This window comes from Branchiostoma belcheri, unplaced genomic scaffold, assembly GCF_001625305.1.
Source record: "Branchiostoma belcheri isolate BF01 breed outbred unplaced genomic scaffold, Haploidv18h27 scaffold12, whole genome shotgun sequence".
NCBI classification, from domain to species: domain Eukaryota; kingdom Metazoa; phylum Chordata; class Leptocardii; order Amphioxiformes; family Branchiostomatidae; genus Branchiostoma; species Branchiostoma belcheri.
The window spans coordinates 3,544,272-3,559,269 of record NW_017802602.1 but is presented as its reverse complement, the minus strand read 5'-3'; the positions used below and the strand labels follow the sequence as shown (position 1 = coordinate 3,559,269).

General features: G+C 42.7%; 2 protein-coding genes across 2 annotated transcripts in view; both read right to left on the bottom strand.

Moving 5' to 3' along the window:
• The window catches only part of LOC109462688 (CUB and sushi domain-containing protein 1-like), a 14,942-nt gene extending 5,396 nt beyond the window's left edge, over nucleotides 1-9,546 (bottom strand). The window contains exons 1-13 of the mRNA XM_019759249.1: nucleotides 9,542-9,546; nucleotides 7,958-8,043; nucleotides 5,441-5,620; nucleotides 4,236-4,421; nucleotides 3,797-3,973; nucleotides 3,491-3,667; nucleotides 3,185-3,361; nucleotides 2,869-3,054; nucleotides 2,559-2,744; nucleotides 1,973-2,158; nucleotides 1,674-1,850; nucleotides 1,363-1,539; nucleotides 948-1,134 (exon numbers count right to left, since the gene is read on the bottom strand). Coding sequence (XP_019614808.1) covers nucleotides 948-1,134; nucleotides 1,363-1,539; nucleotides 1,674-1,850; nucleotides 1,973-2,158; nucleotides 2,559-2,744; nucleotides 2,869-3,054; nucleotides 3,185-3,361; nucleotides 3,491-3,667; nucleotides 3,797-3,973; nucleotides 4,236-4,421; nucleotides 5,441-5,620; nucleotides 7,958-8,043; nucleotides 9,542-9,546 — 2,087 coding nt within the window. The remainder of the gene's footprint in view (nucleotides 1-947; nucleotides 1,135-1,362; nucleotides 1,540-1,673; nucleotides 1,851-1,972; nucleotides 2,159-2,558; nucleotides 2,745-2,868; nucleotides 3,055-3,184; nucleotides 3,362-3,490; nucleotides 3,668-3,796; nucleotides 3,974-4,235; nucleotides 4,422-5,440; nucleotides 5,621-7,957; nucleotides 8,044-9,541) is intronic.
• Nucleotides 9,547-10,593: 1,047 nt separating this feature from the next.
• On the bottom strand, nucleotides 10,594-14,117 carry LOC109462777 (tyrosine-protein kinase receptor Tie-1-like). The gene has a single exon (XM_019759372.1). The coding sequence runs from the start codon at nucleotides 14,087-14,089 to the stop codon at nucleotides 11,255-11,257; it is 2,835 nt and encodes a 944-aa protein (XP_019614931.1). The 5' UTR covers nucleotides 14,090-14,117; the 3' UTR covers nucleotides 10,594-11,254.
• Nucleotides 14,118-14,998: the final 881 nt, after the last annotated feature.

Below are 14,998 nucleotides of genomic sequence, written 5' to 3'. Positions count from 1 at the left end.
AAAAAAAAAAAAAAAAAAAAGAACCGAAATTGTGCTTAAACTCTATTTACATGGCCGCACTTGGAGTCCTGATTACCTCTGGGGGCAGGGATGGCCCATGTACTGGGCCTACCTACCTACCTACCGCTCCACCGCATATCAGCTACTGCTGAGGCGGGCCATCATATGCCAACCCGAGCTTAAAGCTATCTACTGTTGTCGCTGTAACTATAAGCAATGACATTATGCAATGCCCTTGATTTAAACAGAATCGGTAGAAATATATGTGTTATGTGTTGTCATTCCCTGTATCACTGTTAATGATCCATTATCCTACAAAGCAATTGGAATTGCCGGGTTCTCACGACAAGTTATGCCTTATACTCGTACGGCTTATAATAATGCCAGAGCGTACAGCTATATTTCGTGAATTCTACTAATATGTAAAATCACATAAAAATCCTACTACTTAGACATTACAAATGACTGTAGGTATATGGCAAAATATAACGTACCTACTTTGCATACGCAAAGTATCATTGTAACACTTTGTGTACAAATGTATGTAACATTACACACAATATTTTTTATGTAATGAAAGTACATGCTTCTATAGTTTAGTAGCTAGCAAGAATACATCATAATGGTTGCAATTTGTACCTAAAACGATGCTTAGTTTATGATGAACAGGATGGTGATTGACATGCAATGACAATGATCACTGTTGAACCCTCGGCCTGCGGGACCCATATATGTATCATATGGGATTGCACATACAGTACCATCTATATAATGCCCTGTATATGTACGATTTGAGGGGCTCGTGCAACGCATCACACCGCAGCGAAACGCAACGAATGCTGAAGTAACTACACCATTGCAGGGCAAAAAAATGTCAAGGGTCTGTGACCTGATTAAGACATGAAATTATCTGAAGATTTTGTGTAAAAATTGCCAGCAGGACTCACCGTATCATCACCACGTTTCCCGGGCTGACGTTGATCTGCCAGGTGCAGTTGGCGGACAGGGGATAGGGACCCGGCCAGTTCGGGGAGGTAAAGCTGCCGGAATCACTGTTGAAAACAGTTTGATTTCCACAGGAGCTGGCGCTGAGTGGGGTGCCGGTCCACAACGGGGTTGTCCAGGTTGTAGGAACTGCGAGATTCAGATAAGTTGAATGACTACTTTCTGATGAGTTAAGAATCTTTCAATGCATTTTATATTGTTCCGTCTGAATCCGTCTGTCAATTCTTGATTTAAATACAGAAAGGTAAAGTAATGTCATTCTAAACCACTCTTTACTATGCTGTTGAATTTCTTAACGAAGAAGTAATAAAATCTCATGGACATTGCTAGCATATATTAACTTGAAAGTTTTCTTACTCTCGCATGTTGGAACAGGATGACTCCATGTTCCGTCAGCTTGGCAGGTCGCAGCAGCAGCGCCGTTCAGTTCGTATCCCGGGTTACAGGTGAAGGTGACCACGTCCTGGTAGAAGTTCGCTCCGGTAGGACTCACCGCTCCGTTAGCTGGGGCCGCCCGAACCGGACATTCGACCGCTGCAATGAAAAGGTAGAAAAAAACATTCTGTCAAACCTTGATATAAAATCTCAATATCTTGTGTTTGCATGCATTCTACTGATTAGAATGCAATTATTGCAGGTAACTGGTGTAAGAGTCAAACACATCTTACGTGTGCATGTTGGAGCAGGGTTACTCCACGTTCCGTCAGCTTGGCAGGTCGCAGCAGCAGCGCCGGTCAGTACGTATCCCGAGTTACAGGTGAAGGTGACCCCGTTCGGGTAGGAGACCGCTCCTGTAGGACTCACCGCTCCGTTAGCTGGGGCCGCCCGAGCCGGACATTCGACCGCTACAATGAAAAGGTAGAAAAAAAACATTCTGTCAAACCTTGACATAAAATCCCAATATCTTGTGTCTGCATTGTACTGATTAGAATACAATAATTGCCAGTAACTGTTCTAAGAGTCAAACACATCTTACGTGTGCATGCTGGAACAGGGTTACTCCATGTTCCGTCAGCTTGGCACGTTGCAGCAGCAGCACCGTTCAGTACGTATCCCAAGTTACAGGTGAAGGTGACCCCGTTCGGGTAGGAGACCGCTCCGGTAGGACTCACCGCTCCGTTAGCTGGGACCGCCCGAGCCGGACATTGGACCGCTACAATCGAGAGTACAAAAAGAAACACATTTGGCAAAGTAGAGAATCGAATCAAAATGTATTCCTTCCACAAAGTAGGATATGTCCAGATCACGAGATATCAAAACTGGAAGTTCAGCTGCAGTACCATAAAAAGTCACCAGGGACCCAAAATCTTAATCATTTCAAGACAATCCATCAAAGCCTTGTCGAGTTATCCTGTTCACACACACACACACACACACACACACACACACACACACACACACACACGCACACGCACACATGCACACACACACACACACACACATACACATTCGCACGCACACACACACACACACACACACACATTCGCACGCACACACACACACAGACGCCCGAACGCCAATTAAAACATAGCCTTCTTGGCGAAGGTAAAAATTCATCTTACGTGTGCATGTTGGAGCAGGGTTACTCCACGTTCCGTCAGCTTGGCAGGTCGAAGTAGCAGCGCCGCTCAGTACGTATCCCGTGTTACAGGTGAAGGTGGCCCCGTTCGGGTAGGAGACCGCTCCGGTAGGACTCACCGCTCCGTTAGCTGGGGCAGTCAGAGCCGGACATTCGACCGCTGCAATAAAAAGGTAGAAAAAAAAAACAGCCTGTCAAACCTTGATATAAAATCTCAATATCTTGTGTCTGCATTCTACTGATTAGAATGCAATTATTGCCAGTAACTGTTCTAAGAGTCAAACACATCTTACGTGTGCATGTTGGAGCAGGATTACTCCATGTTCCGTCAGCTTGGCATGTCGAAGCAGCAGCTCCCTTCAGTACGTATCCCGAGTTACAGGTGAAGGTGATCCCGTTCGGGTAGGAGACCGCTCCGGTAGGACTCACCGCTCCGTTAGCTGGGGACGCCCGAGCCGGACATTCGACCGCTTCAATTGAAAGGTAGAAAGAAACATTCTGTCAAACCTTGATATAAAATCCCAATATGTTGTGTCTGCATTGTACTGATTAGAATACAATACTTTCCAGTAACTGTTCCAAGAGTCAAACTCATCTTACGTGTGCATGTTGGAGCAGGGTTACTCCATGTTCCGTCAGCTTGGCAGGTCGCAGCAGCAGCGCCGTTCAGTACGTGTCCCGTGTTACAGGTGAAGGTGACCCCGTTCGGGTAGGAGACCGCTCCGGTAGGACTCACCGCTCCGTTAGCTGGGGCCGCCCGAGTCGGACATTCGACCGCTGCAATGAAAAGGTAGAAAAAACATTCTGTCAAACCTTGATATAAAATCCCAATATCTTGTGTCTGCATTCTACTGATTAGAATACAATAATTGCCAGTAACTGTTCTAAGAGTCAAACACATCTTACGTGTGCATGTTGGAGCAGGGTTACTCCATGTTCCGTCAGCTTGGCAGGTCGCAGCAGCAGCGCCGGTCAGTACGTATCCCGAGTTACAGGCGAAGGTGACCAAGTCCTGGTAGAAGTTCGCTCCGACAGGACTCAGCGCTCCGTTAGCTGGAGCCACCCGAGCCGGACATTCGACCGCTGCAATGAAAAGGTAGAAAAAACATTCTGTCAAACCTTGATATAAAATCCCAATATTTTGTGTCTGCATTGTACTGATTAGAATACAATAATTGCCAGTAACTGTTCTAAGAGTCAAACACATCTTACGTGTGCATGTTGGAGCAGGGTTACTCCATGTTCCGTCAGCTTGGCAGGTCGGAGTAGCAGCGCCGTTCAGTACGTATCCCGTGTTACACGTGAAGGTGACCGAGTTCGGGTAGGAGACCGCTCCGGTAGGACTCACCGCTCCGTTAGCTGGGGCCGCCCGAGCCGGACATTCGACCGCTGCAATGTTAAGTACAAAAGGTGATGTGAGTTTGGGCTCTCTTGTAGCTTCCTTTGAAACTGTAAATGCGTTAAACAAATTATGTAAATTCTATTTTTTCACTAATTTATTCACTGATTTATAAACTATGTCAATCCCTTTCTTGCATTAATTTACTTATTCCTAAACAATGGAAATGGAAACTCGTTTCTTGCATTTCTTAATTTACTGATTCATAGTTTAATTCTTTCATTGACAAACATTGAGTGGACAAAAGCTTACCGTCACAGTCCAGGCTAGTACCTCTCCATCGACCGTCCACACACATCTTTGTTTCCGTCCCTCCCACTTTGCGGTACCCGTTGTCACACTGGTAGGTACAGACGGTCCCTGCTGTGAACGGTGCCGAGCAGCCGCTGCCTCCAATGTTGGTGTTCGTGATCACGGGCGGGGCACCGCAGGGTCTACCTGTAGCAAAAATGCCGATCTTATTGTTGAAGGCATCCAATGCAGTTTTTAGGGTTTGGAAACTCGATTTGTCAAGATCAATATTCTAGTCACTTGTCTACATTACTGAGTTAAAACCACACTATCCCAATGTATATTAACCCCTTTGAAGCAAAAATACCAAAACTTCTGACAGAAAATGGTTACTGGAAGGGCCCCGGGCTGATTTTTAGGGTACCACTTGCTTCTGCAGTTTTAATATGCAAAGTATGAAATATGATTGAAATCTGATAATGTGAAGCAGTATGTGTCAATATCATAAAGATTGCTTTATTCAGAATATTTCCAGTTTTGCTGCTCTGAAATCGCATTGGATGCCTTTAATATACACTTAATTATGAAATGAGAGGGATATCCTATATGACTGCATACACGATATGTTTCCCAGATGTCCAAAATCAATCAAGCTAGATATAACAGGTAAGTCTTTATCCATTATGGAATTAGCCAAAACCGTTTTTATAAGCTACATAATTATGTTCAGGTGTCTACAACTGTCTTAAGAAGCGAGAAGCTGTTTCGGTGCTGTATTGAAGGCGATGGCAAATAAAGTCTTGTTCATCCTGTACATGTACAATATTGACACATTCTGTCTGAAATTTCACTGGATACAGTTAACTTTTGGACTCAGCTTTAATGTGCGTTTCCAAACGGAAAAGAACAGGAATATGCACCAAATACTGTAACTAGAAAAGTAACATTTGCAAAGCAAATGCATAATGTTTACCTTCGCATATGGTCTACTCTGTTAATTCTTACTCAAACGCATTCATACATATGGTTTAGATAGGAGTTTAAATCCCTCCTGCCATAAAATTGCAACATGATGTAACTCAACACTAGTTACCATTGGGACAGATCTCTGGTTCAGGTCATTGATCTTATTGGTTTAGAAAAGAAGAAGAGGAAACAGAGTAGAACAATATGCTTTCCTTCTGCGAAAGTAAACATAATTATGTGCGCGTTGATTGGTTACGTACATGAACACTTCAGTCCTCTCCCGCCAGCCCAGTAGCGGCCGAATTTACACGTCCTGACGGTGGCTCCCCGCTCCCTCACACATCCGCGGACACACTCATAGTGGCACTCGTCACCACATCTGAACGGAGGCCTACAGTTGCTGCGGATGGTGTCAGGAAACACTAGCGGCCTACAGCTCCCTGGAATACCACACAAGCACAATTCAATCACATCAGTTATACCAAGCACGTCAGCAGAACGTACTGCACCTGCGCGAAACCCGTAATGTATTGTACATAGCATTTCAGCAGAATGTATCATATAAGGTTGTATTCGCTCATATAAGGTTCGCATTTCGACAGTAGTTTCCAAATATTATGTCGGAAAGAATATCCTCTGCAACAGGCAAAATTTTGATGCAACGTTGACCAAAAACCCAACGAAAAATGCGAAAATACAGGGTTCTGCGCGGGGGCAGTACGTTCTGCCGACGTGCTGTTATACTATCATGTAAGTTCATCTGTCAGTTGGAAGTTACATGTAACAAGTTATAGCTTTTGTTCCAATACAAAAGGTAAATGTTCTCAGAGCTTTCTAGAGCTTTGGATCAGTGACTTTAATTGGTCTTCCTCAGTAGACTGACCCAGCGGGTCTTGCCACGTGGTTAAATTCTTTTAAAAAATGACGATATTCTATGGTCGATGCCAGTTTAAATGAGGGTCGATAAGAAAAGAGAATTCTAAACGCGCTGTTAGAATGAATGAATGAAAGACCTTTATTGTACGTTTGTGCTCTAACAAGCTAAGTACAGGTCATGAATAGACAAGGAAAAGGATACAGCAATGATACTTAAACTATACATACTAATGTGATCTACTATGTACATGTTCGACTTCTTCTCGCTTCTTGACGCAGTTATAGATGTACGAGCATATAGAACTAGACAAGAAGAGGCGTGGCAGCCTTTCGGTAGGGTGAATGACCGTGCCTGCCAGGTGTATTTAACTCGCTCGCCCAGCAGGTCAAGGCTGTCGGATTTCAATCAATCAATCATCAATCAAATGGTTTATTCTCAGCCGACTTCGCCTGAGCACCAGGCTGAATATCGCCAATTGTAACATTCGTTTAAAAACATTATACATTATAAAATACATTCTATACATTATAAAATCGTTCATGGTTCATTAAAAGGAGTGTCTTACTTTTAAAAAAATGTGGTGTACGAGTACAATAATGAAGTTCTGACGTGACATAAATATAAAAGCAACATTTGTCAACAGTGTGCTTGGGTTTCATTTAGTATTAAGTATCCTTATCATCGACGGTACTGCACTATTTCTGTATCTAGTGGTATTCGAGCATAAAAGTACATCTGAGTTGGTAAAATACATAATGAGCATTAAACTAATCTCCAGCTCAATAAAATTGACAGACCGGAATTTTCAACCGAGTCAACCTTCTATCAACCTTCTGTCAATTTTCTTGAGTTGGAGTTTAATTCTCATTACAGTCAGATTTCACCTGATCATTGCCCTTTAGGCCATGTTGATTTGATTATATGGATGACATCCGCGCGCGCATAAACTTTCGGCCGTTTCCAAAAAACGTTTTCAACCATACTGTAAATCCTGCAAAACAGTTGCAAAATGAGCAAATATATACCGTACGTTACAAATATTTGAAAACGATACCAATGTCGTAGAATGCCAAAATCAAACGAAAAGGGAAAAAATGTAAAGAAATGAATTTGAAGAGTAGATTTATCTCCATACCATACTCTGTGTCATTTGTTAATTTAAAACCTTTATGACCACGTAGATTTCATAATGAAGGCAACTTGTTTTTGCCAAACTTTTTTTTATTCACACGCTCGCAGCAGTTTTCGGGTTCCCAGAGGATGTCATCCATATAATCAAATCAACATGGCCTTAAAAAAATTAAATGCTGATTATTGATGCGGAATGACACGCTGGAGGCACTGGTGATGACTCACCTGCAGCTGTGCTATCGTCAGTCGAGTGGAAAGTGTTAGCAAGATTATCAGGATACAAAGGCGCGTACATGCGGACGAATATCATTTGAGTAGCCTAATATATAGACAGAACTGATGCAGATATATCCATCTCTCCCACCCCACCCCCTTTCTCTCTCTGTCTCTCTTTCTGTCTCTCTCTGTCTGTCTCTCTCTCTCTCTCTGTCTCTCTCTCTCTGTGTCTCTCTCTCTGTGTGTCTCTGTGTCTCTGTCTCTTTCTGTATCTCTTTCTGTATCTCTCTCTCTGTCTCTGTCTCTCTGTCTCCCTCTCTCTCTCTGTCTCTGTCTCTCTCTCTGTCTCTCTCTCTGTCTCTTTCTGTATCTCTCTGTCTCTCTCTCTGTCTCTGTCTCTCTCTCTGTCTCTGTCTCTCTCTCTCTCTCTGTCCCTCTCACTCTGCAGATGCCAACTAAGATGACAGTGTATATTTGGAACTATCAACAGTTTTTGTTGTTAATGTCATGTTATTACGAAAGACTGCCTTGCATACAAAGGAAAGCTCCTTACTTCTTCTCTTTCCACACTTGTTTCTTCCTCCTTCTGTGGTCACCAAGAGTATTAGAACCAGGATGCCTAAACTCCAGATATGGGACCTAGAAATATAGTATAACAAGTTATTAGTACTAATATTTGATAAACATAATATTTGTATGCAGAAATGCTACCACTATAGGAATTCGTACCGTGTTTTTATTTTTTTTATAATACCATTTTAATCTAGGATTCCTATTAGAAGATTATTTCACGAACAGGTAACAGCTTATCGCACCTATCAATATTACTTCTCACTAAAATAACTATCCCATGAACATTAAAACATGACTTCAGAGACCTCACATCTCCATGAAATATTTAGAGATTTTGTTCGTTGTCTTTTTCGTCTTATTGATGTTGTAATTAGCATATTGTGTTCTAATATATGGCCCTCTAGCTTGTATATATTGTATGTTTAAAAGTCCTATACTTGAATAGAAAGTCAAGGCTATAGAAAGTCAACCATGTCAATGACCGGCTAATTTCTTACGCCCAGTGTGCAATCAAGCGGAACAGATTCGCGTGACTGCCGGAGTTGGCGGCACACCACTTATACCGCAGTAGCGACTACCAAAATTTAACATTGCTTGAGTTACTCAGACTAATTAACCAGTAGCTGGTATATCTATGTGAATATGTGTTTCTAAACAACATCTTTCAAAAGATTCTAGTCATGGTATATGCACCATAACTTTTTATGTAACATACTATAAAATTATTATTTTTTACACTGATGATATTGATAACTTATTGGTTGATATTGTGAATATTGTTAAGCTCGTTTTACGCACTTATTTAGTTGTCTATATGTTAACTGTGAAATACTCACTTGTTTAGTTGTCTATTTGTTAACTGTGCAATATTTGTTTCCCTGTTTTTAAACACTAGCATACAATTCGGCGCTACTTTTTTAGTTGCGCTGCTACATGCTAGAGATTGTACTCATCGATCAATCAATAAACAATTATATACTAGTATATAAGTACAAAAAATAAAGCCCGATAAAAAAGCCTAAAATAAGTCAAAGCCCAAAACCTCTGCTTGGAGAGTACTGTCAGACCAGTAATTCATACCTATGCCAGACTAGTACGTCACAACAAGGAAGTATTTAACCTCCTTGATCACAGTAAAATGTGAAGCTTCCACACGACCAATGTACCTTCGATTATGTAGTACCTTTCTGAAAATATTCTTTTTATATATATCTGCAAGTGTCGGTATGTTTTAATAGACTTTGTATACGTAAAGTTTGCCCATGTGTAAATAATCCTGAATACTGCAATGTTATGGTATTGTGTACATGTGATACATAGGCTTACGATTTACGCTGCCCACCTGTATTATAACGTTTGTAGCATTCTACACATCTATGGTATCATTTGTCATAAGAATGGTTGAAAATTAGTAAAATTTATGTCTTATAGTAAAATTAATATCTTATTGCGCTACTTACGGTTACTTATATTCTACAACACTTTACAGATACAGTTTGATATCTATGAAGTAACAAACTATATATTTTTGTGGCAATAAACCACACAACTTGACAGTACGTACCTCATGTTGCAGTTCGGGAAAAGCGAGGCCGACCGCGCCGAAGGTCTGACGCTCAGTGTGCGATCCAGCCAGATCAGATTTGTCGTGGTATGCCAGAGTTCACGGCACGCAGGTACGCTTTGTACCGAAATTACTTCCACTTCATGAACATGACCAGCTAGAGTTATCTAGTAACAACTTAATTGACCAGAAACTGGTATCTCTATGTGAATATGTGCCTTTGAATAAAGTTTACATTTCCAAAGGTTTTAGTCATAATTGACGTACTGTGATGAACTTTATTTCGCTTGCTGAGCAAATACATCCTTCTATTCCAGCTCATATCAGCATATTTGAGAGGTGTAACAAGTACTATAACATCTTCCCATTTTAACCTGTCAGTTAACCTGCGGACTGTACCAAATAAGCATTTAACAAAACTCAGAAAATATCAAGATATGCAGAGAGAGGTTACCTAAGCTGCATGGTACGTTTGGAAAAACGATATTCGAGTACATGAATGCAAAACGATATACATGAATGTAATGTAGCTTTATTCTTTAGCAAGCATTTTTTCTGTACCTCTTTACAGTGGGATCGCCCTATGAACAAGTTAATACCTCACCACGCTATTTTTGGTTCTCGATGCCCGAAGGCATGTTTTCATTCGCCAGTGACATTATTTTGCACTTTTATAAAACGACATGGGAATAGTTTTTTTTTTGCTGTCTCCAATCCCAGAGTGTAAAAAATTCAGACAGTAGTACATGTATCTACGATATCGCTTACAGGGGAACTGTTTTTCTCGATAATTTGATCATATTTTTCTGTAAAACTTCCTGATATTAGTCATCATTTACCTGCGTCATTGCTATGCTAATCACTGTTTTGTGTGCCGTTGCAAAACCGGTTTGGGAGCCTAAACTCGAGAACTGTGACCTTTCAACTCTACATAAATGTTGTGTGTGTGTGTGTGTGTGTGTGTGTGTGTGTTGTGTGTGTGTGTGTGTGTGTGTGTTTGTGTTTGTTTGTTTGTTTGTTTGTTTGTTTGCTTGTGACTTCTCTCATACTGGCCCATTTGGCTGACGTTTAACACTGCACAAACCCGATTGCTTTCCCAATTGATTCTTAAATCTATATAGGATATTAGGCAATCGAGCAATAAACACACATAGCTTTAAGGAAAATGTGTCTGACTATAATCGAACTTGTCCTTTACATTTTCCCACTCCGACTACAGATACTAGATATCTATCCACAATTTCACAACTTAATTAGCAATCTATAGCTAGACTAGAATCTAACAAACATTCAAATGTAACCGAATGAATATATGACTCACTTGGCGAAGGAAAATATGGCGGCTGCGAAATGAAAAATTACAGAAGACGAAACCCTGCTGTTGCTGAGTGTAAATGTTATGTGGCATTAGTTAGATCATATATAGGCTTCCCTTGGACTATAGCATTATAATTATCATGCTGAACTGTTTGACCAAACCAAAGAGAATTCGACAAGTTAAATATGATATTTAACTTCTAGAATTCTCCAATAAGTCCCTATCTCATGCTCAACACTGAAAACAGATACAAATTCGAATAGGAAAACTCAATAGTGTACAAAATTCTGTTAAACGAGCCAAACTCTAAGATTCATACGACATGAAACCCAGGTAAAACCCCTGGGTACAGTTTCAGTTCCCCTCTGTATCTACCTTGCTTTCGTAAAGGCTATCTACACAACAGTTTCCATTTCGTAGTGTGAAAACAGTGAACGTCTTAGTTGCAGCAGTTTCTCTTCTATCTCTCCTGGAGTCGGTCTTTCATCTGGATCGTCGCGCCAACACTCCTTCATCAGTTGGCACAGGTCGTCTGGACATCCCTCTGGCATCGCCAGCCGTTTTCCTTGCCTCAGAATCCCCACCATCTGACGAAAGCTCAGCTGAGTCCTGCCATCGTAGCATGGATCTTGTCCCAGCGTGGCGATCTCCCACAGCAGCACGCCGAAGGACCAGACGTCACTCTGACAGGTGTACTCGCCCGTCTCGATGGACTCCAGCGCCATCCACGTCAGCGGCAGGAGTTCGTCAGCGCCTGGACTGTCTCTTCGGACATACTGCGTGGTGACGTAGACATCTCTGGCGAGTCCAAAATCAGCCAACTTGGCCACGTCATGGGCAGTGATGAGGACGTTACGAGCGGCCACGTCACGATGTGCGATTCTCAGGCGTCCCAGTTCTTGTAAAGCTTGTGCTATGTCAACTGCGTATCCAAGAAGGCTTCCATGTAAACCTTCTTCGCCATTCATGTTCCGTATTCGGCGAAGAAAACCCAAGAGATCGCCTTTTGGTGCATATTCCAAAAGAATGTACTTCTCCGTAGACTTGGTGATAAGCCCAACAAGACGAACGATATTGGACTCACCACAATCGTCATTTCGTTGTTGGTGTACGGCGACCAGTATGGCTGCTTCTCTGTAGAAGTCTCGATAGGACTGCGAGTCCTCGACGCGAACTGTCTTGGCGGCAACGGCGAGTTCTCCCCTAGGTGTGCGCAGTTGCGCCTTTCTGACTTGCCCAAACATCCCTTCTCCAATCAACGGACCAGGAGTAAGATGGCGGACCTTCTTCTCCCACCGTCCGAGCCAGCCCGGCTGTAGGCTCTGTGCCAGATCCTGCTCCATTCTCCTCAGCTCGAAAAGTATCTTTTCCTCCTCGCCTGCGTCTGGCGCAGAACAAGATAGAATGCCGGTTTTGTAGAGTATCGCCATCACTATGGCAACAAGGAAGACTAAGGAGCCTAGTGGGATCAGGCTTTCGAGCAGCGGTTCGTCTCTGCTCGCAATTGTCTGCCATTGGTCACAGTTCCGTCCCGTCCACGGCGTCACGCATGCGCAGCTGCCGTCCACGTTACTACATGTAGCACTGTTGTTACAGGCACATTTCTGCTGACATCTCCAACCGAACCGACCGTTTAGACACGGTTTGCTACAATTCTTGCCGTACCAGCCGTCAGTGCATCCACACCGACCGTCGCTAGGGTTACAGTTTGCACCGTTCTGACAGCTACAGTTCCTTAAACAGTCTTTACCGTACGTGCCATGGGGACATTTTGTCTGACACCTTGTTCCCGTCCATCCCGGCGGACAGACACAGCCGACCCACCGGCCACAGCTCGCACCGTGCAGGCAATCACACACTTCATCACACTCGGCACCTTTTTTGTCCGGAGTACAGTTCGTAACATTGAGCACAAACGTGGAGTTGAGTGTGTTTCCCCGGGTGTCTCGGACCTGGCACGTGTACGGTCCATTGTTGGTCGGTTGTATGTTCGGAACCACAAAGTCAATCTTAGTCACACCAAAGCCGACCTTCTCTGTCGCATTCGGATATCTAACCGACATGTACGTGACGTCGACATGGTGGGCCGTGCAGCGAAACGTGACGTTTGCGGAGATGTAGATGTGGCGAGGGTCGCTAGGCGTCGTCGTGATGGAGACGTCCTGTTTGGGAATGTCACAGGCCACACCTTTCCAGCCGGGCGGACATTTGCAGGCGCCGTTAAACCCGTGGCAGCGGGCGCCGTTCTTACAGATGCAGGTTTTGTCACAGAGAAAGCCATATCTTCCTGCTGGGCAGCCCTCAGGTTTTACTTCAATGTCCAGATACTCAATATTTGCCCAGGGTGCTGATCCTACTGGCTTACGAAAATTTGGAATCTCACAGTTATATGTTTTTGTTTCTGTTGTAGAATATACCGATGATACGAAAAGGAAATAGTTGTGAGTTTTGTCCTCCACGACTGATTCAGGAACATATTGTTTCAACATATCTGATGTAATATTTTCACCACGTTTATGTAGAATCACTTCGAAGAATATTTTTGGTGCTTTGTATTCCTCGGTGCATGTGAAGTGTCGAATGTCATTGTACCAAAGATCTTGCATAGTTACTAAACTATTGATGGCGTCAGTGTACCAAATATAACGAATGTTGCAGTCACTGTTGTCTGTGTGCAACATCCAAGGGTCATCATATAACATCGTCCGGTATCTGGTGGAACCAATGTCAGAGAGTTTAGTATATGTTCCTTTGCCACTCCAAATGGTTCCATCTGTCTTCACAGCTTCCAATGTGGCGGCAAGACTGTATAAGAAATCACCAGTCTTACCGTCAGGATTGACCGGAGTTTCACATTTCTCGTTGTATACAGGAGGATAGCCCTCGGCGTCAGTCAGCTCTATCTTAACACTCGTGTTCTGAACTCCGATGCGAATGTTCAGCAGATATACCGGCTGTACTGACCGGTCAAGAGGGTTGGCGACCACAATAGTGCAGTTCTCTGTCACATTAAAGCGGCCGTGCGGATCTCCCTCCATTTTGGCACACGGAAGTTCCGCTTTGTCTCCAGCCTGGGTCCTTGGTAGACGCGACGCGGTGAAAATAGTCTTCCCAACAGCGACATTTTCTGGCACTGAAACGATTAACTCCTGGGCACGAGCTGAGCAAGGAATCTGAAGAAAAACAACCCAGAAACACACAAGAAGCAATGCCTGCAGGTTTTCCGCCATAGTTTCACTGTCACCTGTGTCTATAGCGCTGTAAACAGACTTTGAGGAAATGGTACAGGTTCCCACGACACGCCTTCGTCCGTGCCCTGAAATTTCAAGGGTCACTGCACATCAAAAGCGCGCTAAATCATACGCCACTAATCTCCAAGCAGGCGTAAGGATCCGGTTCGTTCTTTGGTGCCTTTTTATTAAATAGTCGAAAGCGCGTAGCAAGCTTGAGCAAGCGCTTAGATCTTTACAAGTTCTTTATAATGAAAACCAAGAAGTACAGAAGACAATCGCCTGTCACCTTCCTCGAAAGTAATTTACGCAATCTTTTGATGTGTAGCGTAAACAGAAAAGATACTTTCGCTTCCCCCAATTGAGACATTGGGTAAAAAGGGAACTAACGCCACGTAGTTATTTCTGTTGCTGCCTTTTAATGGGGATTTCCCAAACGATGGTGTCAGCACAACAGAAGTAGACGCAGGGGAGGCTGAGACTCAGTTTCCTTTAATGTAGCCGAACTGTGAAGGCCGTTGAACTTTAACCTCGTGACGTCATTATAGCAACTTAGAATGGTGCATTATTAACGTGTTATATGCTTATATGTAATTTCTATTATTAATTGCTCGTAACTTATGTTAATTTAGGTTGTGAAGATGATGTCCCCATTTAAAGAAATTATGTTTAATGCTCATACAAACCATAAAAGAACAATAAATATTTTGTAACTTTTCCTTACATATATCTGGCAACGATTTCATATTAATTAGATAAGGTAGTAACTTTTCGAATTGCCATGGCAACGGGTTTCTGTCAGTATTTAGAAAATTTGGTAATTTTGGTTTAAACATTAAAAATTTTCTGGGTTTCATGTTTAAATACACTTCCATTCTAACATTATTAACATCTTGTATGCTTATATGT